The sequence below is a fragment of the Hypanus sabinus genome, chromosome 10, assembly GCF_030144855.1.
Source record: "Hypanus sabinus isolate sHypSab1 chromosome 10, sHypSab1.hap1, whole genome shotgun sequence".
NCBI lineage: Eukaryota > Metazoa > Chordata > Chondrichthyes > Myliobatiformes > Dasyatidae > Hypanus > Hypanus sabinus.
Genome location: NC_082715.1, coordinates 73,836,359 through 73,862,873, shown reverse-complemented (window position 1 = coordinate 73,862,873; position 26,515 = coordinate 73,836,359). Strand labels below are relative to the sequence as shown.

The following is a 26,515-nucleotide window of genomic DNA, read 5'->3' as shown; positions in this document are numbered from 1 at the left end:
CCCACACCCCAGTGAGTTCTGCACCCACACCGATGCTGATCTCTTTTTCCATCACCTCTGTCTCCATGCCTACTTCTTTGGCAAGGACTCCCTACCTTGCACCGATGACCCCTCCTCTTCTTGGACACCCTGCTCTCGATCTTCTCATCTCTAACTGCTGATGACACATCAACCAGCTTGAGGTCAGCGCTCCTCTCTCCTCCTTGACCCTTACTCCCTCTGAACATACTGCCCTCCACTCTGTCTGCACCAATCCCAACCTCACCATCAAACCCACAGACAAAGGAAGTGCTTTTATTGTGTGGTGACTGACTTCTATCTAGCTGAGGCCTTGGTTCAGTCCCTTCCCACCTATATCCATGACACTTCACATGCTCTCCATCTTTTCAACAGCTTCCAGTTCTCTAGTCCTGGTCATCTCAGTTTCACCTTGCATGTCCAATCACTATACTATTCACTCCCTCATCAAGAAGGTCTTAAAGTTCTCCACTTCTTTCTGGACAATAGACCTGACCAGTTCCCCTCCACCACCACCCTCCTCCGTCTGGCAGAACTGGTCCTCACCCTCAATAATTTCTCCTTCGGCCCATCTACTTTCTTCAAACCAAAGTTGTAGTAATGTGTACCCTTGTGGACCCCAGCTTTGCCTGCCTTTTCCTTGGCTGCGTGGAACAGTCCACGTTCTGAAACTTCCCTGATAATGCTCCCCAACTCTTTCTGGACGACACTGATGACTGCATTGGTGTTGCTTTATGCACCCATGCTGAGCTCATCAATTCCATCAACTTTGCTTCCAGCTTCCACCCTGCCCTTAAATTCACTTGGTCCATTTCTGAGACCTCCCTCTCTTTTCTCAATCTCTCTGTTTCCATCTCTGGGAACAAATTGTCTACCAATATTTTTTTTATCAATGTACAGATTCTTATAGATATCTTCACTATACCTCTTCCCTCCCTTTTCTCAGTTCTTTCATTGCTGCCACATCTGTTTCCAGGATGAATCTTTCTTTTCCAGAACATCAGAGATGTTCTCCTTCTTCAAAGAACAGGATAGTCTTCCACCATGGATGCTGCCCTCACCCACATCACTTACATTTCCCAGACATCTGCCCTCACTCATCTTCCTGCTGCCTGAACAAGGATAGTGTTCCTCGTGTCCACACCTATCACCCATGAGCCTCGGCATCCAGCACACTAAAAAAAAGGAAAGATCGGGTGAAAAACACAGAATATAAAAAACTGCAAGACTGAACAAAAGTCTATAGTCCAAATCCATATCCAAAATGCAGAAATGCTGAGCAACATTCTCTGGGCACAGCAACAGGTCTTTCTCTCTCCGGCAGCAGAGCAATCCCATCAGCAATAAAAAGGCAGTCTGCCCCTCTCTGCTAGCAGAGTAATCCCCCACTGATCACTCCGTCTGCTACTTCACAACCCAGTTTTGCATCCTATCAATCCTATCCCGCTCTGACAGCCCTCCACACTATCCACAACATCTCCAACCTTTGTGTCACCAGCAAATTTACTAACCCATCCCTCCACTTCCTCATCCAGTTCATTGAAGATGGCAGAAGTTGTGGAGAATGAGGTGCCGGATGCGGAGGCTCATGGGGTTATAGATAAAGAGAAGAGTCTGTCTTGTGCGTTGTATGTGTTGATCTGAAACATCTCTTGTTCTTTTGAGTTGCTGGGGCTAGGGTGCTGGACTGGGATTGGTGGCTGAGACATGAACAGCTGGACCTAATTGGTGGATGAGGCCAGTGAAACCAGGTTGGGATTGTTTACTGAGCCTTAGGAACTGAGCAGCTGGGCTGGGACATGTGCAAAAGCAACCAGCGGTTTGGCTGCTCTTGCTTTTCCAACTGACGGGGATTGGTTAGTGGGACTTGTAAACTAGTCTGTGATTGGTGGCTATGAGTCAGAAACCTGCTGAGGATTGGTTAGCTGTCTCCCCACTAGAAGTATGATTGGTGGGTGAGCCAGGAAACATGACTGGGTAGCATGGGTCGGGAACGAGGCTACGATTGGCGGCCAGGGCCAGACCACTCTGCTGGAATTGGAGCAGACCTGGGAGGGGCGTGGATAGCGGTTCCCGGCAGTCTGTTCGTCCTTTGGCGGCTGAGGTCCTGCAGCAATGGCGGTGTGTATCATAGCAGCGGCCGGGATCCTACTGTAATCTGGTGCCATCCGCCGCTACGGCGGCTGGGAACTGGGGTAGAAAGCTGTGCCGGAGGGTTAGGAGTGCGACTGGTTGTGTATTTTGCGGCCCGAGGCTGTTCGCGGCCTGGAGTCCAGTTCTCGTCCCGAGAAGGGACCGGATGGATAGGGCCAGGAGGCCAGAGGGTGGAGATGGGGCACTCAGTGTATCGACGTTCTCTGGAGCAGGAAAGGTGACGAGGAGCAAGCAAAAACTAAATACGCAGCTTAGTACATTCAGTCTCAGCCCCTTATTCCTTAATATCCCCTAAAAGTGGGTGGCATTCCGTTTCAGCAAAGAGATGATCCATTAAAGGGGCTACTGAGGTTGACCAGGCTGAGAGATGCCCCTGGAGAGCAGGAGGCTGAGGGGTGAGATTATAAAAGGTTTGTTAAATTCTTATGTGGATAGATACGGTGATGCTCAGTCTGTATCCCTGGAGGATTTCAAACTATCCTTTCTGATGGGGGGATTGAAATCTACCAGATATTGACAGGCCCAAATAGACTGGATTTGCAGAAAATATTTCTGTTAGTAGGACTCTTAACATCCAAGGGCACAATCTCAGAATAGAGAGGCATGCTTTAAAACTGAGATTAGAAGGGATTTCTTTGGCCAGGGATGGTGAATCTGGAATGCATTGGCACATACAGTTGTGAAGGCCAGGTCACTTGTATTTGAGGCAGAGATTAATTGGATAAAATGATAGAGCAACTCAATGGATTAGGCAGCATTAGTGGAGGGAAATGATTATATGTATCACTGTAGATTTCCAGCATCTGCAGTCTTGTTTTGATTGGTAAAGGGATTAAGTTACTGGGAGAATACAGGAGAATGGAGTTAATAAAACTTAGCCATGATTGATTGTTAAAACAAATGTGATGGGCCAAGAGGCCCAATTCTGCTCCTGTTTTATGCTCTTAGAAGTTGTTATTTTAAGATGAGAACAAAGTTTTAAAGTAGGCTTGAGGGACAGCACAGTGCATGGTGGGTGTGTGGAATAAGCTGCCAGAGGAAGTGGTAAAGGTGGGTGATTTTAAAAGACACTTGGCCAGGTCCACAGATGGAAAATGTAGAGGCACTTGGGCTGAAGGGCCAATTTCCACACTGTATCAGTAATGTGACTGGAGGGTTCAGTTCAGTCCACATGGTTACATGACAGCATCTATGGTCCCGATTTCTGGCAGTGTTCCTTGTGGGAACATGGGAAGTGCAAGTGTTTGCCAAGGACAGTGTGTGGTCATTTCTGGCCAATGACATTGTGGGATTTCATCCTCCCATCTCCCGTGGTTTACTTGGTAGTTGTTAATGTCATAGTTGTAATTTGGTGGATTTCGGGCTGATTGTTTCAAAGAATATAAAATCAGCTGATCTTTCTTACTCATTTTCCACTCCTTGTGCTGAAATTCGCCACCTTTGCATGGGCAAAACCTCCAATGTAGCACTAAGGAAGTGTGTTTTAAGACTACTTTTCCCATGAGTTGTGTGAATTTAGGTGGTCCCATCACAGTTCAAGTAAGGATGGTGGTTATGTCCTGTTGAACATCAATCTCCAGGTGGAAATAATCCCCGGGTAATTAAGAGGTTCCAGTTCAAACACTACTTAGTCTGAATTTATATCAAATCACAATACCATGCCTCCACAGTGTTGCAAAAGCACATAAGAATGAACATGTGCATGCACATCATACTTCCGAATGTTAAAATAGGGAACTTGTCTCTGTGTAGAGATGCCCATTAGTAAGGTACTCTTTCCCCAGGGTCAGTGTGTACTTATGTTATTTAATGTCATTTTCAGACACTAATGAAATTACAATTCAACTTGGTTTTATTTGTAAATCACAGGTTTTTTCACATGCCCATATTATCAACCTAGGATAGTCCTGGAAAACTTCCACTATACAGTTTTGCATTCAACTATGGTACTCATTTTTGGAACATCTAGATCAAGAATGGTCTAGAGGTATGCTTGTAAGAGACATTGATATCTATTTGGTTAATACTGGTTTGAATGTCTTGACTCAGTGAGGAAACTGGAATAAAAAGATCTTGATGTTATGTACTATATATGTGAAATTTTTAATTTTGTTTTTTTTAAGAAGGAAAAGAAGGAAAACCCTATGCGTGAACTCCGCATTAGGAAACTATGTCTGAACATCTGCGTAGGTGAAAGTGGTGACAGACTCACCAGAGCTGCTAAAGTGCTGGAGCAACTCACTGGCCAGACCCCAGTGTTTTCAAAAGGTTAGTGTTTCTGGCTACATATCTTCTCCCATCTGGATTGGATGTCCTTGAACAAAATCAAGCAGTGGGTTTTAATAAGGCCATCAGGTTTAGTGCCGTCAGAGTCCTCTGCTGGGCCAAAGGTGTTTTGGTTCTGTTGGCAAGGGTCCTTTGTCTCCCAGGAGTGAGACTTTTGGAGCTTATGTTGGTGCTTCTGTAGCTCTGGTTTTTATGGGATAGGCTTGCTAGCCCCATGTCCAGTCCTCTTTCTTTTGCAGCCCAGCTTAGGACTGTCTGTAGCAAAGTTAACCATATTTAGGTCCAAGTTGCAGAGATATCTTCTGGAAGTGTAGAAGATGTGACAAGTGAAGTACAATCACTTCACATAAGTGGAATTAATTTGGCAAACTAAAGTATGGTCAGGGCTCTTTTTGTTATATGTTTGTACAATAGCAGAATGTACTTTTGCAGGTAAGATTTATACTATTTTCAAAAACTCTCTCTGTCCGGTTCTGAACTGATATGGAATCCTTGACATTGTTTCCTGTCCAGAGTTAAAATGATGTTTTTACTCACGATGGTCTTCATAACAAATGTGATGAAACTGCTTAATAGCAATAACTGATTACTCTGGACAGGGATTGTTGGCTAGGTTGGTTTAATACAATGAGTGAGATTGGTTCCACAACCTATAGATTCACTTTAAATGAATCTACAATGCAGGTTCTCAGTACTTATTTGTTATTTGCAGTTTGTCTTTTATACTTTTGGTTGTGAGTATAACTTTCATAAATTCCATTATTTATTTTCCATTGAATTTCAAGTTAGTATATGGTAGCATATGTACTGTGATAATTGACTTGGTGTCATCGTTGCTGCAAGATTTCTAACTCAGAATGAAACATGGGGACAATTTTATATAATGAAATATTTGGGTTTAAAGTAGTATGGATGAATGTGACCAGGAGACTGATAGATTATTTTGTCTGGACTGAAGATTAAGTTGCAGAAGGATGGCAATGAATAATACAGAACCAACATAGGATGCTGCTGTACAATACAGGCACTTCAGTTTATGCCTCATAGTGCAAGAATGGACTCTTTAGCCCACAATGTTGTGCCAAACTAATTAAATTAATAATCTAATGGTTGACTAATCTCTTCTGCCTCCACAAGTCCATACCCTCACGTTCATGTGTCTTATCTAAACGTCTCTTAAAATGCTTTAATGTTTCTACCTTTACCACCACCATCCAGGCACCCACTACTCTGTAAAAAAAACTTCCTCACATTTTCTTTGAAATTACCCCCTCTCACCTTAAAGCATACCCTCAGGTATGAGAGATTTTGACCCTTGTAAAAAAAATATTGTCTGTCTGTGCCTCTCATCATCTAATAAACTGCTCTCAGATCTCTCTTCAGCCAGCACTGCTTCAGAGAAAACCTTGTTATAGCACGCCCTCTCCAGACAGCGTCCTGGTAAACCTACACAAATCTGTATTTGCATCCCAGTCATTTACATGAATAACAAGGGCCCCGACACTGATCCCTGCGGCACACCCGTAGTCATCAGTCTCCGTTCCAGGAAACATCCTTCAGCCACCACATTCAGCTTCCTACCTCTAAGCCAATTTTGAATACACCTAGGTAGCTCTCCCTTGATGCTGTGAGGTCTAACCTTCCAGATCAACCAATCATGGGAGAATTTGTAAAAAAAAGCTTTGCTAAAGTCTACAGTAGACAGTACCTACTGCACTGCCCTCATCGCCTTTCTGGTTACTTCATAAGAAAACTAAAAAGGTTGGCCATGACTTCCCATGTACAAAAACATGCCGAATCCTTCCTGCCTCTGAGTTTGTAAGTTCTTCCTGTGACCATGTAGGTTTCCTCCCACATCCCAAAGACATGCATATTAATAGGTTAAGCAACATGCAAAATGCAGAAGGATCTCAGCAGGCCAGGCAGCGTCTGTGGAAAATAGTTGACATTTTGGGCCGAGACCTTTGAGGACTGGAGAAAAAAAGATGAGTCAAGAGTAAAGTGGGGCACCGACTGTCCGAATGGTTGGGATTTATATTGGGCCAAAATTGGGATAAAGAATAAAGGAGAAAAGTGAAAGGAGTTTCCTGGTATTTGGGGTTTTGCAAATCACAGCCTGAAAGGGTAATGATCCAGGGAATGATAGGGTTAACATATGATGCCTCTGTGCCTGTATTCACTGGAGTTTAGAAGACTTAAGGGAGGATCGCATTGAAATCTATTGAATTTTGAAAGCCCTAGATAGAGTGGAAGTGCAGATGTTTCCTTTAATGAGTGACTAGGACCAGAGGGCACTGTCTCAGAATACAAGAAAGTCCCTTTAAAACAGAGATGAAAAGCGATTTCATTAGCTAGATGGTGGGGAATCTGTGAAATTCATTGCCACAAGCGACTGCAGGCAGGTCAAGTCGATGGGTATTTCTAAAGTGGAGATTGGTAGGTTATTGCTAAGTCAGGGCGTCAAAGGTAATGGGGGAGAAGCCAGGAGAATGGGGTTGAGAGGGATAATAAATCAGCCCTGATGGAATGGTGGGGAAGACTCGATGGCAGAATGAACTAATTCTGCTCCTGGTCAAATAACTGCAGAACCCCTCCCGGCAAGGCTGTGGATAGAAAGCTGAATAGTTTATTTTTGGGCTGTGAATACAGTAATCCTGGAAATGCAAATCAGTGTTGGAACTCTGCTTTAATAGATGTATCGAAGTTAAAATGAAGCGATTCTCACTTGTCACTCAGTTATTTTCCTTGAGGAAATTTTTTGTTTTGCATTCTTCATGGAGTTTATTGACTTATTTCTAGTGCTTAAATCTAATGTTTTAATTTTTGAAATTGATTTGTGTTGAAACTGAGTATGTTGAAGACTTCAGTAGCAACAAATAACCAATCTTGTTATCTTCTCCAACAGCTCGCTACACGGTGCGGTCCTTCGGCATTCGAAGAAATGAGAAGATTGCTGTTCACTGCACAATTCGCGGGGCCAAAGCTGAAGAAATTTTAGAGAAGGGTCTGAAGGTGAGTCATATCTGAACCTGGAACCCAGTTTGAGTTTAAATTGACCAGAGTAGTGATCAGGTCTACACACAATTTGATTGTGTGTTCATTGTCGTGTGACACCCAGTTCTGTTTTTTTAATGCAGTCCTTTCTATCCTACCACCATGGTGTGAGACACAAAGCTCTGCAGGTCTGTTACAAGATGAGTGAGTGTCTTCTGTTAACTGCAATGTACAACACACAAAAATGTTGGAGAAACTAACCAGGTCAGTCAGCATCTTTGGAGAGGAATAACCTGTCAACATTTTGGCCCGAGAACATTCATCGGGGTTGACTATGGGCCAAAAGTGACTGTTTTTTGCTCTCCATAGATGCTGGACTGCTGAGTTCCTCCTGCATTTTGTTAGTTGCTCTGGATTTCCAGCATCTGCAGATTATCTTGTGCTGTGAAATAAACAGGTTTTGTTTAATAAACTAAATCTACTGTTGTGTGCCCGAAGACCCGGAATCTTTGCAATCTTCAGGTACACAGCTTGACAAAACTGACGTAATGGACTTTTAATGTCGTAAACCAGCAAGTTGTTTGTTATGCTTCCCGCTTGCTGGGAAAATGGAGATGCCTCCCTCTCCCTTATTAGGGAAAGAGAGACCCTGTGGTATGCCAAATGTCAGATGAAACGCGAAGTCTGTGGTAACTGCGAGTCTGTCTCTTTGCTATTGCTTTGCTCACGCTTCAGTGCTCGGTGGCGGTGCCAGTGCTTGCTTTTTATTTGCCAGTGGGGGGGGGGGATATTGTTGTTTGTGGCTGCTTACACATGGGAGGGGGGAGCTGGTGGGCTTTGGGGTTCTCGCATTTAACTGTTCATTCTTTGGGGCACTTCTGTTTTTGTGGATGTTTGTGCAGAAAAAGAATTCCAGGATTGTACACTTGACCTTTGAACCTTGGAATGTGCCTTTTATATTGTGATCTACTGTAATTGTTTTGCTATCAAAGTGAAAAAAATAATGCATTGCCAAATTGTATTAAAAGCCTAATATTTATGGAATATGGCCCCTTAATTTTGGACTCTCCTGCTGAAATTACTGCTACCATTCATTTTATCTATTTATCTCATAATTTTAAATATTTCCGAGTACTGGTAACCAAGATTCAACTCTGCCACTGTCTTGTTCTTGTAAGTTTCCTCCGGGTGCTCCTGTTTCCGCTGATGTTCCAAAGACATGCTGCTTAGTAGGTAATTGGTGGAGTGGTCATTGGACCAGAAGAGCCTGATACCATAATGTATCTCCAAATAAAAATAAATGAGGGGCATATGTTTAGGGTGAGAAGGGAAAGATTTGAAAAGAATCTGTGGTGCTGCTTTGTCATGCAGAGGTTGGTTTGAATTTAGGAAATTGGAACTAGTTGGGTGGGCACCATGTTGAGCATTGGTCTGAAGGGCCTGTATTTGTACTGCAGTGAATTGAGCCAAGTAGTCCTCATCTGGGTCAGCCTCTAAAAGACAAAAGTTGACAGGTGCAGTGAAAAACTTGCAGCAGTGTCACAGGCACAAGCATCAGACAGGCAGCATTCACAAGAAAAACACTTTGTAAACAATTTTCACAAGAAAGGACACAAGGGCACCATGGTAGCGTTAGAGTTAGTGTGACATTTTTACAGTTGATTTCCAGGGCCATCCATAAGGAGTTCGTACGTCCTCCGTGTGAGCAAATCTGTTTCCTCTAGCTGCTCCAGTTTCCTTGCGTGCTCCAACAATGTAGTTTAATTGGGCATTGTAAATTGTCCTGTGATTAGACTGGGACTAAATAGATGAGTTGCTGGGTGACCATGCTGTATCTTTAAATAAATAACATGACATAAAGACCATAAATTAAGTCCAGTTTACTGTGAAGTTATCAAAGTGTTGCTATACTATGATTAGGGTTTTGCTGGTTGGTTCAAGAATGAAATGATAGGAGGGATGTAACTGTCCTTGAACCTGGTGGTATGCATTTAGTACATAATTATCCTTTCACTTGTTAATTTTACTGTTGTGAGTACATTAGAGATGGGTAACCAGTAATTCCTTTGAAATAGTGAGCTAGTGTTTTACCCCGCAGGGTGGTAATCTATGGAATTCTCTGCTGAATAAGCAGATACCAAATGGTTTATGTTTTTGATCTTGGGGGAAAAAGTGGGATATTGGAATAGCACAGTGATATTTGATATAGTTCTTTGATCTGTTAGCATTGGCTCGTGTTCCACAGTGTAGGAGTAGGACTTCTGGCTTAGGCAGTCCATGCTTATCTGGTCTACCCAGTCCCATCTAACCACACCCAGAACATAGCCCTTCAAACCCCTTCATCCATGTACCTTCTCTTAAATGTTACAAATGAACCCACTGGCTGCTCATTCCACACTCTACAGTCAAAATAAATTTATTATCAAAGAACACATATGTTACCATATAACATTTTCTTGCTGGCATTTACTGGAAAATAAGTACAGTGGCATGCAACAGTTCGGGTACCTCTGGTCAAAATTTCTGTTATCGTGAATAGTTAAGTGAGTAGAAGATGAACTGATCTCCAAAAGTTAAAGATGAAACATTCTTTTCAACATTTTAAGCAAGATTAGTGTATTATTTTTGTTTTGTACTATTTTAAAGTAGAAAAAAAGGAAAAGAGCACCATGCTAAAGTTTGGGCACCCCAAGAGATTTGAGCTCTCAGATAACTTTTACCAAGGTCTCAGACCTTAATCAGCTTGTTAGGACTATGGCTTATTCACAGTCATCATTAGGAAAGGCCAGGTGATACAAATTTCAAAGCTTTATAAATACTCTCCCTCCTCAAACCTTGTCCCAACAATTAGCAGCCATGAGCTCCTCTAAGCAGTTGCCTAGCACTCTGAAAATTAAAATAAATGATGCCCACAAAGCAAAGCGTTTTCAGGTAGCCGTTGCCTCAGTTTGTAATGTAATTAAGAAATGGCAGTTAACATGGTGGAGGTCAAATTGAGGTCTAGAAGACCAAGAAAACTTTCTGAGAGAACTGCTCGTAGGATTGCTAGAAAGGCAAATCAAAACTCCCATTTGACTGCAAAAGACGTTCAGGAAGATTTAGCAGACTCTGGAGTGGTGATGCACTGTTCTATTGTGCAGTGACACCTGCACATATGACCTTCACAGAAAAGTCATAAGAAAACCTTTTCTGCATCCTCACCACAAAATTCAGCGTTAGAAGTTTGCAAAGTAACATCCAAAGGAGCCTGCTGCATTTTGGAAACAAGTCCTGGGTACTGATCAAGTTAAAATAGAACTTTTTGGTCATAATGAGCACATGTATGTTTGGAGAAAAAAGGGTGCAGAATTTCATGAAAAGATCACCTCTCCAACTGTTAAACACGGGAGTGGATCGATCATGCTTTGGGCTTGTGTTGCAGCCAGTGGCACGGGGAACATTTCACTGGTAGAGGGAAGAATGAATGCAATTCACTAACAAATTCTGGAAGCAAACATCACACTGGGGGGGGGGGGGGGAAGCAAGCTGAAGATGAAAAGAGGATGGCTTCTACAACAGGATAATGATCCTAACAACACACCTCAAAATCCACAATGGACCGCCACAAGAGGCACAAGCTGGAGGTTTTGCTATGGCCCTCACAGTCCCCCAGCCTAAACATCAAAAAATCTGTGGATAGACCTCAAGAGAGCAGTGCATGCAAGACAGCTCAAGAATCTCACAGAATTAGGAGCCTTTTACAAGGAAGAATGGGCAAAGATCCCCAAACAAGAATTGAAAGACTTTTAGCTGGCTACAGAAAGCGTTTAGAAGCTGTGATACTTGCCAAAGGGGGTGTTACTAAGTATTGACCATGCAGGGTGTCCAAACTTTGGGCCCTTTTCCTTTTTTGTTATTTTGAAACTGTAAAAGATGGAAATAAAAATGTAATCTTGCTTAAAATGTTAAAGAAATGTGTCATCTTTAATTTTATGCCTTTTGGAAATCAGGTCATCGTTTACTCACTTAGCTATTCACATTAACAGAAATGTTGACCAGCAGTGCCCAAACTTTTGCATACTGCTGTATAAGACAGAATTTATGAAAAACTATACATGAAGCCTGACAAAAAAGCAATGTGTGACAGAAGCCAAATCATGAAAAATAAGATGTAATATTGAGAGCACCACCCTCTTCGGTGAAGAAGCTGCCCTTCGAATTTCCTTAAATATTTCACCTTTCAGCCTAAACTTATGAACTTTGGTTCTACTCTCACCTAACCCTGATTTGGGGGGGGGGGGGGGGCAGGATGTGGAGCCTGCAAAAGTTCATCCTATCCCACATAATTTTGTGCCAAAAGTGCTCACTGGCCTGGCTTTTGAGTTGTAAATGTATACTGGTGATTATATGCATGCCATGATCAGTGACAATTCAGTGCAAACACATGGATCTACATTGTTTTTTTTGTAGGTGCGGGAGTATGAATTGAGGAAAAGTAACTTCTGTAACACAGGGAACTTTGGCTTTGGGATCCAGGAACACATTGATCTGGGCATCAAATACGATCCTAGCATCGGAATTTATGGTTTGGATTTCTATGTGGTAAGTGAATGCTGTGGTCTAAAGTCACTGTCTTACAATGTACTGAGGAGATGCAGTATAAGGGAGCACTTAACAATTTGTTAATTTGTCAATTGAGCCCTACTAAAGACTAATGATGCAAATAGTATCAAACATTTAGGGACATGCCATCTTTAATTTTATTAATACCATCGGAAAAGATACTGGAGCCTGATGACACATTCAACATTTTAGGAACAGCTTCACCTCTGCCATCAGATTTCTGAATGCTACAAACTTGTTCTCGTTTTGTACTTTTTTTTATATTAAAAGTTTGCAGTTTTGTATTGCATTATACTGCTACTACGTTGAAGTCACAAATTTCACATTAGTGATAAATCTGATTCTGATCCTATTCCTGAATGAAAAATTTACAATAACTTGCACTTTAATCTTGCAGCAAAGAATCAAGATAACCTTTGATCAGTCTAGTTCCATATAGATAACACATTTTGGTTCTTAATATCAAATGTAATATTAATTTCTTTTTAAAAAATTAAAGTAACATGGGCTTCACAAGCTGAGTCGGCATTTATTGCCTGACACTAGTTGCTGTCAAGAAGGTGGCAGTGAGCTGCTTTCTTGAAATACAGATCTTTTTGGTGTGGGTATATTCTCAATGCTGTTTGGGGGTAGGGGTCTGGATTTTGGCCCATGACAGCGAAGGAATGGCGATAGGTTTCCAAGTCAGAGTGGTCTCCCTGGTTTTGCAACCTTCGTCCTTCCATTTGGTAGAGGCTGTATAGTAGAATGCTGCCCTATAAGGAGCTGCCTTGTTGATCTGCTGCAGTACATCCCGCAGACAGTGCAAACTGCTGCTACTGCATAGCAGTGATGGTGTGAGTGGAGTCAACTTTCTTGAAGTGTTGTTGAAGCTGAACTCAACCAAACAAGTAGATAGGATTCTGTCACTTGTCTGGTGGAGTGCAGCTTCAACAACACTCTAGTCTTAGAGCACCACAAGAGAGAAACCGGTCCTTCAGCCCATTTAGTCCATGCCAAACTATTATTCTGCTTAGTCCTATCCTGTACCTGGACAGTGGCCTTTCCTACCTCTCCCATTTATGTACATATCAAAATTTCTCCTATGTGTTAAACCAAACCCACATCCACCATCGCTGGCATTTTGTAAGTTGACCCCACTCTCGAGTCTTAACCTGAAATATCAATTCATTCCTCTCCATAGATGCTGCCTGACTTGCTGACTCCCTCTAGCATTTTTGTGTGTTGCTCTTGTAGCGGTGTGCTACAAGCAGCGCTAAAATTACGACACGGAGTCGGTAACTGCAGTCGAAGGAAAAAACTTTATTCGAAATCTTCAGCCTCACTTTTAAGCCTCCCTCAACCTGCCCCCCGTGGCGCAGAGGCTCCAAAGCTCTGTGCTCGCAAACCCCCGTAGGCTATCTAATTGTGAGTCGGTTCGGATGTGCCAGGAAATGGGTCGCCACACTCTCACCATTACCTTAAATCATGATGGGGGAGTTGAGATGACAAGTAAATGTAACACACTGATCAGCTCCGAATATTACAGGGAAATCTTTGGGCCAAAGTGTCACAGTTTATGACAATTGCTAATGTGGAGTATAACTGGCCTCAGACTGACTTTTTTTCACATTTTAGGTCATGGGACGACCTGGCTACAGTATTTCAGATAAAAAGATCAAAAGAGGACGCATTGGTTCAAAGCACAAAATTACCAAAGAAGAATCAATGAGGTGGTTTCAGCAGAAGGTAAGCAGAAGGAATGGGGCTGCCTTGGTCCCTTTTCCTCGTGCTAGTTTGTTAGTTAAATCACAGTCCCTTGAGGATAAGTTTATTCCTAATGCCTATCAGCCTGGCATTCCCTCGAGTACCTCTTTCTTACCAAACCATAAGGTGCGGTTTGGTTGAGTGATAGACCCCTAACTTTTCCTGTTGGGGGTTGTTGACAGGAAGCATTACTGGGGAGTGCATTTGCTCTATAAACTGGCTTAAATTCAATGGATATCTACTTTAACAGATTTGTCAGCGTTAGTTATCATGTAAGTACATCAAAATGTACAGTGAAATGTATCATCTCTGTCAACAACAAGCACGGTATCCAAGTTCTTGTGAATGCCCAACACCTTTCAAACATTCTACTTTCTACTTTTTCTATCCACTTGGATGGCCTCAGCTTTTCCTTGCCCATGCCAAGTTACTTGCATTTCAACCTGAAGCCTCTCTACATCCTCCTTTTAAAAAAACATGTTAGGCAAGCTCTTTAGATTCTGGTTTCTGACCCCTCTGCGGATGTGGATGTTGGTCCTCAAACAAAATTCAGGGTTTGATGCATGGAAGGTTTTATAACTTGTAGGCATTTGATAGGGTATAGATGGATAAACATAAGTGTAAGAAGATAGAAAAATACAGCAATCTGCCTCTACCGCTACCTCAGGTAGTGCATTCCAGGCACCCACCACTCTGTTTAATAAAAACTTGCCTCTCTCAACTCTTGAAATTACTCTCTCTCATCTTAAATGTATGCCTCTGATACTAGACATTTCAACCTGGGGAGAAGATACTATCTGTTTGCTCTATCTATGCCTCAATCTTCTATCAGATCTCTCCTCGGCCTCTGCCGCTCCAGAGAAAACAATCCATACATAATAGGCTAAGAGTGAAAGGTGAACTATTTGAGGAGAAGCTGGGGGAGCTTCTTTACTCAAAGGGATGTGAGAGTATGGAACGAGGTACCAGTGGGTTTAATTGTGGTATTTAAGAGAAGTTTGGGTAGGTACATGGATGGGAGAGTGGAGGGCTATGGTCCAGGTGTGGCTTGATGGGACTAGGCAGAATAATGTCATTGGATAGATAGGTTGAGGGGCCTGTTTCTTTGCTGTAGTGCCCTATCACTAAGTTAGTTAAAAGGGACCGCCGTTAATCGAGATTTGAGGAGGTTGTGAGAGTGGAGTGTCAATTCTAAATGAACAGGCTTTGCCCCCTATCAGTTCAAAAAGTGGCAATTTTCTTTTTAAATAGGTTGCTTATGAATTAGGCTTTGCTGGTCAGCTATGAAATACTAATATCTTTGTAACTACTCAGCCTTATTGTCTCTTTTATCTAACATGTTTGGCAGCTTTCACTTCTCTCAAAGTGATTTGCTTTAGACATTCAAAGAGTGAGGTTTATTGAGGGATAGAAAGATATGACATTCTGTATTTTGCATCAAGTATATTGAATTTGTGTTTCCAAAGTTGTCATTTGTACTTCATTTGGAGCTTTTAAAGTATCACAGGAGAACATCTGTCCTAAGTTAGCCTCTATATGGGGGGGGGGGGGAATCCCAACCTGGGGTCCATTTAAAAAGGTTGGAATTCATTGCTCTACATTAAGGGCGATGCCTTGAATTTTAGAGTAGGTTGCATTTAGGCAAGGCTGGGTATGTTGACAATCAAAGCATTTTTGGTGAACTGAAATGAAAACAAAGCTGCTGGAAATTTTCAGCAGGTTAGGCAGAATCTTTGGAAAGAACCTCAGACCTGAAACACTTTAAAAAATACTGCTGGACCTGCTAAACTTTCCACTGTATGTTGAGAATGCACGCGTAGCAATTTGTTTTCAGGTGCTCAGCTCAACTGCTTTATCCTCTATTTGACTAATACCTGGTTTCTTTTGTCTTCCAGTACGATGGTATCCTCCTGCCTGGAAAATAATTTGAAGAGCGTGTGAAACATGCAATAAAGTCAAATTATCTATTACTGATGTCTGTGTTTTTCAAATTGGCATAGTATACATTACAGGGTAAAATTACTGAAGCCATAAAGGAAAAAAATAGGCCATTCAAGCCCACTCCGCCATTCAATCACAGCTGCTTTTTTTCTTCAACCCTATACTCCGGCCGTCTCCCTGTAACCTTTAACCCCTAATCAAGAACATCGAACTCCACCTTAAATAGGCCCAGTGACATGACCTCCACAGCCATCTGTGTTGACAAATTACATAGATTCACATCCTCTGGCTAAAGAAATTCCTTCTCTATTTGTTATACTGCAGTAAAAATTTTGGTTATTTAATTTATTTTTTAATGTTTATTAAATTAATCAGTTCATTCCTGTTTTTTGCTAGTCAGAAGCATTGAGCAAACATGAGACAATAACGAAAAAAAACTGGATGCATGGTTTTCCAACTGAACTATGATTTTTCAGAAGCATTGTTAGCATTTTTTGCCTGCCAGCCAGAAGATTTGACCAATGTGTTCCTCCACACATATGCAATTTCTCTTGTATCTATAGAGTGCAGGAACTGAGCTTGAGCCACACTTGGGAACAGAATAATACAGTATAAGATTCAGACTCATTTGTCACGTACATCAAAACTTCAGTTTCAGTGAAATGCGTTGTTTTCAGTTTGTAACCAGTGAATATCAACTGCTCAACACAACTAAAGAGCAGCAAAACGAGACCCTTTTCCTCTCCCATCCACACCAGGTCTCCAACTTCCCCAGTGGACTTCTGACTTGTAGACCTGGGCTTTGACTTACAATTGACCTTAGGGCTTTAGTATTGATCCCAAGACTTTCTGATGACAATCAGCTCTCATGGGGTCACCAGCTCTCATGCCCCCTGTTCAAAGTGAATTATATATGTTACTGTATACAACCATTTTCTTTTGGGTATTAGAATAAAACAAAAAAAAAGATTGAGAACATCAGATGAAAAATCCTTGAAAGTGAGTCCAAAGGGGAACATTTCAGAGTTAGGTGAGTGAAGATATAAATTCTGGTTGAAGAGCCTGATGGCTGAGGGGTAATCACTTCCTCAACCTCGGAGGGGTCCTGAGGCTCATATACATATTTTTTAATGTTAATTTTTAAGTTCCTACTTTTGACTTTCAGTAGTTTAGCAAAGAGCATAACCTGGCTGGTGGGGGTCCTTGCTGAATGGTGCTTTCTCATGAAATGGTGTGTTCAATGGTGGACAAACCCACTGACCTGGTGGGCCACCAGCCTTCATCATTGCTGGTCCTTTGACCACAGCCTTTCACCAAATTGTACCGAACTAATTAAACCAATGATTTGTAATTAGTCCAACCCATCTTCCCTGGACATTGACCACACACTTATCTCCACATTCATGTTCTTAAGAGTCTGTTGAAGTCGCTATCATCAACCCTGGCAATGTGTTACACACTTTTTAAAAAAACTTGGCCCACCCACCTCTCTTGTACTTTACCCCATTTAAGTCTTCAATGGCCTGTGAAGGAAAAGCAAAGCAATCTGCTCCCTTCCCCTTTTGGTTATTGGACCGATTTCCCACTCTTAGTCCAGAAGAGAGCCTTAAAGATGAAAAAATCTTTACAAAAGTCTTGCGAAGGGTTTCAGCTGGAAATGTCGACACTTTTCCAGAGATGGTGCCTGGCCTACTGGTTTCTTGTAGCATTTTGTGTGTGACTTTCTCGTTTGTGAAAATCTTTACCTCTTTTTCACTCTTGTAGAAAAGAGGAAATTGAAAACAAAAATCATTCCTGAGGTAAAGTAAAAGTGAAGATTGCTTAACATTTCCAGTATACTGTTAAGAAATAGGAGCCAGGAGTAAGACATCTGGCCTGTCGAGCCTACTCTGCTATTCAAATAAATTATGGGTAATCTGGCCATGGACTCTACACCTACCACCTGGTACTCTTGTCCCAGCAGCCCTCCACTCATTATTCCCAATGTCCTTTGCAACCGCTAGATTTACAAACTCACCTTATGCTACATGTTGATAAGGCAGTACAGTGCAAAAAACTTAGGTACCCTAGTTATATTTGTGGCCAAGAGTTTAGACCTGTATAGATAGAATTATTGAACGTGCATAAATGATGCATCAACCTTTCTGCTTGAGTAAGTTTGGTGGTCCTGGTGTGGATGCTACATGGCCCCCCGTTGGGAGTAGGACCAACAGTCTGTCAGCAGGGTGGGTGGGATCCTTCATAATGTTACTTTGCCTTTTTTCCAGCACCCAAACTGGAACAGATGGTTGTAAAAACCATATCAAGGTACCTTAGTATTTAAAATATTAGACATAATGCACTTTTCTAATCCCAGCAGTCTCATCACAATGAAATTGGGATGTCCTAAAAGCTTGTCTTGCATACTGTTCATACAGATCAGATCATGATACAGTGCAGAGGTTGAAAAGGGCAAAACAATAACCATGTATAATAAAGTGTAACAGCTACAGAGGAAGTGTAATGCAGATAGATAAGGTGTAAGGTTAAAGAGCCAAATTACTAGGGGACCATTTAGTAGTTTTACAACAACGGGGTGGAAGCTGTCCTTGAACTTGGAAAAAGACATACTTTCAGCGTTTCCTCTTTGCTGCAATGCTGCGATGAGCCAATCAAACTGCCCAATGCATCACCAGCCTCCGCCTACCCGCCATCAAGGACATTTATACAGAAAAGGGCCAGTAACATGAAGGATCCCACCCAACCTACTCAAGGACTGTTTGACCCACTCCCAGCAGGGAGGAGGCTAAGTAGCATCCTGAGTCAGGTCTGATTGAGAATAAATAGATGCAAATATTAAGAAAATATAACCAGTGAATCATATTACAATAAGGAAGCATGAACCAAACTCAAACACTGGTTTGAAGTAGAGTTTTTTTGTGATGTGCGCAAGTGCAATGAAAAACCTACTTGCAGCAGCATTACAGGCACAGCATCCACAAGAAAACAATTATAGGCAGGATCATTCTCATGGCTAGACACATTTATGGGAGATTGTAAAATTACTTCTGTGTTTGTGTGCAGTGGTTAATATCTACACCAGCAACAATAATTAATTCCACTCTTTAACACAGTCAAGTTTACTGTGAAGTGCACAAGTCCATATATGCACAGGTTGCAAAAGCAACCTCGCTCTCATCTTCAGCAAGACCCAGGGAACTGATTCAGGACTCGAGAACACACACCAATCCTCACTGAGGGGTCAGCAGTGGAAAAGAGTGAGCAGTTTCAAGCTCCTGGGTGTCAACAACTCGAGGATCTATCCTGAACCAATACATTGATGTAATCATGAAGTAGGCATGCCAGCAGCTATACTTGGTATGTCGCCAAAGACTCTTCCAAATACCCATACCTGTACAGTGGAGAGCATCCAGATGGATTGTGTCACCATCTTGTTTAGAAACTCCAATGTACAAGATCACAAGAGACAGCAGAGGGTTATTGACTCAGCTAACTCCAAGGTTCAAAGTAAATTTATTATCCAAGTACACATATGTCACCACATACTACTTGCATTTTCCTGCAGATATTCACAGTCACACAAAAAAAGACCATAAGCTAGTAGAACCTCTTAAGAAGAGAGCAGCAGCCAGTCTTGTGGCACAATGATTAGCTTTTCACAGTAGAAGCATGTGGAAACAAGGAGAGCTGTACTCAGACAATACTCAGGGGGACAGTCAGAATATTCTGTGGCCACAACAGGAATGGATGGCTTCAGGATGATTGAGTCTACCCTGCCATTCCATCATGGCTGATTTATTATCCCTCTCAAAACCATTCTGCCTTTATCCACAATCTTTGATCAAGAACCTACCAACCTCTGCTTTAAATATACCCAATGACTTGGCCTCCACAGTTGTTCGTGGAGAAATACAACACAATAGAACAATAGCTACAACAGAATCAATGAAAAACTCACAAACACAGTGACAATCAATGTGCAAATACGAACCTATAATACTGAGACTATGAGTTACAGCGTCCTTAACGCTGAACGCATTGGTTGGGGAATCAATTCAGAGATGACATGACTGACATCCTCTTGGTTCAGGGGGCTGATCGTTGTAGGTTAATAACTGTTCCTGAACCTGGTTGTGTGGTACACAAGGATCCTGCACCCTGTTGCTGATGGCAGCAGCGAGAAGACAGCATGGTCTGTATGGTGGGTTGCCAGTAGTGATGGATGCTGTTTTGTTGTGGCAGAACTCCTTGTCGATCTGCTAAATGGTGGGACGGGCTTTACCTGTGATGGACTAGGCAGAATCCATCACTTCCTGTAAGCTTTCCTATTCCTGGGTATTGGGTTTTTCATGCCTGGCCATGATACAGCCTGTCAGGATACTCTCCACTGTGCACCTAGAAGCTTGTCAACGTTTCATGAAGCTGTCGTTGAGGCACAATTTGACCAAATTTTCAGTCTCCCTTCTACATGCCAATTCATGGACACAACCTTCCCGATCATTCAGGACATTTCAAGAGGTGCCTCAAGAAGGCTGTGTGTATCATATAGGGTCCTCACCTTCAGGGACTTGACCTCTTTTCCTTACTGCCATCAGAGAGGGGTACAGGGGCCTGAACACCCAAACTCAACTCAAAAACAGTTTTTTCCTCTCTGCAATTCTGATTGGTCCATGAACCTTACCTCATGATTCCTCTTTGCACTAATTATTTATGTATTTTAAATTGTAACTTAATAGCAATTCTTTAATACCTTGCACTGTCCTGCTGCCACAAACCAAAAAAAAAATCATGACATTCAGTGATTAGAAACCTGAATCTGATTCTGAAGAGATTTTTAAATGGGGTTGCATCCATCATTAAGGTCCCTCATTTTCCAGGACATGACCTCTTCTCATTACTATCATTAGGGACGAGGTACTGGAGCCAGAATACCCACATTCAATAATTCAGGAACATCTTCTACCCCTCTGATTTCTGAAAGCTACATCATTATTCCTTTTTTTGCACTATTTATTTTATTATTTATAATAATTGTGTCTTTGTACAGCACTGCTGCTACAAATCAAGAAATTTTATGTTCATATAAGATGGTATCTATGCCAGGGCCTCCAGGAAAAAAAGTTACTTTTCCCAAGCAGCAAGGCTGATTGACACCTCCACCTGTCAGTCACCTTACGCAGACACTCATGTGCCTAGCTTTATTTTATAGAACATAGAATAGTACAGCACAGTACAGCCCACAATGTTGTGCCGACCCTTAAACCCTGCCTCCCATATAACCCCCCCACCTTAAATTCCTCTATATACCTGTCTAGTAGTCTCTTAAATTTCACTAGTGTATCTGCCTCCACCACTGACCATGGACATACAATCAAAGTATGCAAGCTATCTTATATATTTATATTCATTATGTTCTTTTAAACTATTGTGTTTTCTATCTTAGTGTTTTTTGCGCTGCATTGGATCTGCAGTAAAAATTATTTTATTCTCCTTTATCATTGCTACAGGAACCAACATTAAACAATCTTGAGTAGTGATAATAAACCTGATTCTGAAGTATGAGCTAATGTTAAGAAGCTTTCTCCTAAACCTAATATAAATCACGATGGGTTAATCAGAAACTATAGGGCAGATTGATCAAAGTACATGTAAAAAGCATGGTTAATGACCTGACAAATGCTGAAAATATGTTAAGGAAAGAAATCACAAACAAGGGAAAATCAGCAGATGCTGGAAATCCAAGCAATCCACACACAGTGTTGGAGGAACTCACAGGCCTGGCAGCATATATGGAAAAAGAGTACAGTCAATGTTTCATGCCGTGATGCTTCATCAGGACTGGAGAAAAAAGTTGAGGAATCACAGTTAGATGGGGTGGGGTGGGGGGGAGGGGAGGAGGAAAATACACAAGGTGATGGGTGAAACCAGGAGGTGGGGGGAGAGGTGAAGTAAAGAGCTGGGAAGCTGAAAATATACAGGGCTGGAGAAGGGGGAATCTGATAGCACATTTATAGAGGTTTGACAAAGTTTTTTATGTCATGCCGAATCTCCTCGGACTCCTGAGAAAGTTGGTACTGGAACTTATGAGATGGCCTTTTAGAGCAGCTTGTGGTTGAGCCTACGGGGGATAAGCTGTTCTGTATTGGGTGTTGTGCAATGAACTGGATTTGATTATGGTGTTTAAGGTAAAGAACACTGAGGAAACAATGATCATATTATGATAAAATTGACCTTGCAGCTTGAGAGGGGAGAAGATAAAGACATGTATTTGTGTTAGAGAGAAGTAAATTGAATTACAGAAGCATGAGAAGGGAACCGGCCAAAGTTAATTGGAAGGGGATACTAGCAGGGATGATGGCAGAGCAGCAATAGCTGGAGTTTCTGGGAACAAATCAGAAGGCGCAGGATAGATACATCCCAAAGAATTAGTATTCTAAAGAGAGGATGACACAATCAGGCTGACAAAGGAGTCAAAGCTGATGTAAAAGCCAAAGGGAGAGCATATAATAGAGCAAAAATTAGTGGGAAGTTAGAGGATTGGGAAGCTTTTAAAAATCAACAGAAGGCAACTAAACAAAACATAAGGAGGGAAAAGATAAAATGTGAAAGTAAGCTAGCCAATAATATCAAAAAGGATACCAAAAGCTTTTTCATATATAAAGAATAAAAGAGGCTCAAATAAGGCTCACCCCCGATGGGACTTGCAAGATGTCTCTCTCTCACTTCTTGACTCTTCGACAACCCTCACTTTCATCACATGCCAATTTTAATGTCATCCACAAGCTCACAAACTCAACCTACAAATCGTTAACGCATGTGACAACAGGTTAGTACAGGTCGACAATAAGACCTTTCACACTTCTAGATCCAGATGGGCGGGAGCACTGCCTGAGTATAGCACTGTGGTACAGTGGTGTTCAGCACGACACTATTACAGCTTGGGGTGGCGGAGTTCAGAGTTTAGTTCAGGCTAAATGTATGGGTTTTCTGAGAGTCCTTTGGTTTCCTCCCACAGTCCAAAGACATACTGGTCGGTAGGTTAATTGGTGATTGTAAATTGTCCTGCAATTAGGCTAGGGGATCACTGAGTGTCACTGGAAGGGCCTATTCCGCACTGTATCTATAAATAAAGATGGCAGTTTCCCCAAGCTGACTTCATACAGGCCTGAGGGGAGAGTCTGACATAATTGAAGAGCCTTTGTTGACATCACCTTAGCTGGATGAATTAGAAGCAACTCCTTAGCAACAGCCCAGGAAAGGATCGACAAATACAGTGAGCCCCAAGCAGTGATTACTCATATTTACCTGGACCTGACCTCCAAATCACAACAACTAATCTATCAAAGACAATCCTTCTAAACATTGCTTCCTGAAGGAATGGATGCATGGTTTCACTGTTCCTGAAGTTCACTCTCTTGAAGAGCCTCTCCATCTTGTGCATGTTTCTCCCTTCCCCTCGGCCACTTTCACTTATTCTCCCATACTTGCCTCTCTTCTCTCTCAACGTGGAAGATTTCGTCCAGGACAGTCAGTCAAGTCAGGGATGAAGTCCCATCAAGGGCCAGGATTCCCAATCTCAGGAAGAGCCTTTTGTCCCATCGTGGTGCTGCTGCAATGAAAGCTCCACAGATGTTCCATTTCATTTTGTTGTTCTCCCCTCTCAAGGATTTCATCCCCTCGACAGAATGTATTCTCTTCCACAGTCTGCTAAATTTATCTGTTCCACTTCAGACACGGAAGATGCAGTTCAGGAAAAGTATTTGAATCATAATTAAAACCCATGGAGGGGAAGAATTTTGGAGTCTAGGATGAGCCCCTTCAGCCCACTGTGGTGCTGCTAGGCTGTAGCTTCAAATCCACCAGGCCCTGAACTGATCAGTACGGAAATGCCAGTGAGCAGGAAGATCAGATCAGATTTGTCACTGGGGAACTGAGCAAATCTCCATGTCATAAATGTGGATCAGTGAAATTTGCGGTCCATGATGAAGCATTTTAACAGATTGTGTCTACACCAGCCTCCAAAACAGCAAACCATCCTCCAGCCATGCTGGAGGTGGTCATTCTGCCTTTGGTCTCAGGTCACCAGAGTTTAAATCCTGTCAAGGTGCTGTATCTCATTGTGATGCATCTCATCGGTGTCACAGCGGCCTTGTGATGTCCGGGCTTGATCTCTCCCCGAGTGGTCAAAACTCAACAACTCCTTATTTAGCAATAACCTTGGTCATTGGCTAGTTTACATTGACGTGATGAAGGTGGAAAGGAGTAACTGATTTCCAAGGTGACCCAGGGAATGATAAGGTTCAATTGTTTATTTTCCCTGCCCCTTGTCAAGGTTAAGGGAGATTTAGTACTAAAGTTCAAATTTAATTGTCATTCACCCATACATGAACACAGACAAATAAAACTGCTCCACTGGAGCCAAAGTGCAAAACACAGTACACACCACACACACTATGATAGCAGAAAAACACATAATTACAAACAATAATAGTATAAAAAAATAACGTAGCCCAAAGCCTGAGAATCAGGGCCTGTAGATTTATGGTGAATGGATGTCGTCCTGGCGCATGGTTTCTGTACAATAAAGCCCACAGCAATTCCTCATCTCACATGCAACATTGCAACACAACAACAACCTCAGAACGAACTGAACTGTACTCTATATTCTCTTATGACAATACATTTACCCCTAGACTTTGATATATCTTGTTTTTTTATTGTTGATCATTATTCCTACACTTCTGTTTTTATTATTGCTAACCTGTTTTATATATATATTGGCATTTTTGATACTGTATTGTTTAGTTTACTAATAAACACCTTTAGTTTCAGTACCACCAGACTCCAACGTATCAGTCCATTTCTGCTGGTCTGTTAATCCAGTTTCGGGGTACGTAACACTATGGTATAGTATGTATCCATTATTGTGATAGAAAATTGGATCTCTTGATAATCATTTCATTCACTAATCAGAACCTGGTCTGTTACTTAACTCTTCCAGTAGCCACCATTCTGTTATCAAAATGTAGTTTTACTGATGATCTTGTCAACTGTAAAAGATGTACCCAATTTTGGCTTACATTCCTTCTGGAATCTCTTCAAAAGCTCCCTTCTGGAAAGTGCCACAGGGATATTTAAAAAAATATATCACATGTTCACATATTCTTTAAAGTTTCTTCCCCTAGGCTGTTCATCTGATAAACCATTCTAGTTTGCCACCCTTACCCCCTCTCTCTATTGCCCGTCACTGAACTACACTGTAAACCACTTTTTACAATGCTGTTAACATCATAAATACATGCTGGCATTTATGTATATATGCACATTTTATTCTATATCCATACTTTAGCCTCCAAGTTAATTTTTTACATAATTCTTTATTCTTGTACTTACATTACTTACAGTACTTGTACAGTACTTACATAGTGTTTTATTTTTCTCAAGTCTTGTCAATACACAACAAATTCCTAATAGATGTATATGGTGAATCTAGCTGATCCTTAATCAGCTTTGGCAGGTCTTCTGGTGCACATCAGTTTTAATAAATCACCCGCATTTTGCCCATGAACCCAGAATCAGAATCAGGTTGAATATCACTGGCACACGTTGTGCAGTGGGTTGTGTGGCCTTTCCATTTGCTCCCACAGTAATAAACCCAAATGGTACTGCTTACTTTCATACTGAACAGTGGCCATTGATGTACCCACTAAACAAGATGTCCCGGCAACAGGTAACTAACAACTAACCAAGTTTGCATCTTAATCACTGAAAATAAGGTATAGTAGACCAAGATACTATGAGCCATTAAAAGAAACCCACTCAGCAATTTCAATGTGTTTAATGCCTGCAAGATTTTAGCAGTGATCACACAGAGACTGCACATATTGGAACATGTCAGCATGGTCATAAATGTGATGTTATTACATGTTTCTGTAACTCTTGGTCTTAGAGTCTGTGCCTTGTCCCAATGCCAGAGGACAGCCATTTAAGGTGAATGGAGGAAAGCTTTGGGGAGATGTCAGAGGTAGGATATGAAAGCTTTAGAGGGGGCAGAGGAGATTTACCAGGATCGTGTCTGGATTAGATAATATGTTTTATGAAGATAGTCTGAGCGTGCTACAGCTTTTCTTTTTGGATCGAAGGAGGATGAAAGTTGATTTGATAGAGGTGAATAAGTTGATAAGCAGTATAGATTGAGTGGATAGCCAGAGACATTTTCCCAAGGTAGAAATAGCTAATACAAAGCCGCATCATTTTAAGGTGATTGGAGAAGAGAAGAGGGAGAATGTCAGATGTTTATTACACAGGGCATGGTGGGTGCATGGAATGACATGCCAGGGTAGAGGCAGTTACATTAGGGACATTTAAGAGCCTTGCATACAAGTACATGCATGAAAGAAAAATGGAGGGTTATTTGGGAGGGAAGGGTTAGATTGAAGGTGGAGCAGGTTTATATAGATCATCATTTTATTTATGCACATTTTATTCCGTATTGTACTTTTATTTCTCAATTTATTTTTATATAATTCTTTATAATTGTTGAATGTTGTTCTTTGTTGCAACTTGCACACTGACCAACACACGGCAACAAATTCCTAATGCATATAAATGTATATGGTGAATAAAGTTGATCCTTGATAAGATCATGAACCAAATGGCCTGTGCTGTGTTCTGTTGTTCTATGTTCTAAAGGTGTTGCATTTCCATTGCTTGTACTGGTACCTTCCAGTTAACTATCTCTTCTAAATCAAATTACAATTATTTCCAAGTGTCA

At 41.6% G+C, this 26,515-nt stretch overlaps 1 protein-coding gene and 1 non-coding gene across 3 annotated transcripts; both read left to right on the top strand.

Moving 5' to 3' along the window:
- The first annotated feature begins 2,009 nt into the window (after positions 1-2,009).
- LOC132400759 (large ribosomal subunit protein uL5-like) lies at positions 2,010-15,770 on the top strand. 2 transcript variants are annotated; one of them, XM_059982086.1, is made up of 6 exons: positions 2,010-2,139; positions 4,299-4,440; positions 7,364-7,470; positions 11,902-12,033; positions 13,672-13,782; positions 15,696-15,770. In XM_059982086.1, the coding sequence occupies exons 1-6, from the start codon at positions 2,134-2,136 to the stop codon at positions 15,723-15,725; spliced, it is 528 nt and encodes a 175-aa protein (XP_059838069.1). In that variant the 5' UTR covers positions 2,010-2,133; the 3' UTR covers positions 15,726-15,770. The 2 variants fall into 2 exon arrangements, with proteins under 2 accessions (XP_059838069.1, XP_059838068.1); XM_059982085.1 differs by having other exon boundaries at positions 4,296-4,440.
- On the top strand, positions 4,974-5,053 carry LOC132401427 (small nucleolar RNA SNORD35). The gene has a single exon (XR_009514582.1). It is a non-coding gene; the product is annotated as a small nucleolar RNA SNORD35 (small nucleolar RNA).
- Positions 15,771-26,515: the final 10,745 nt, after the last annotated feature.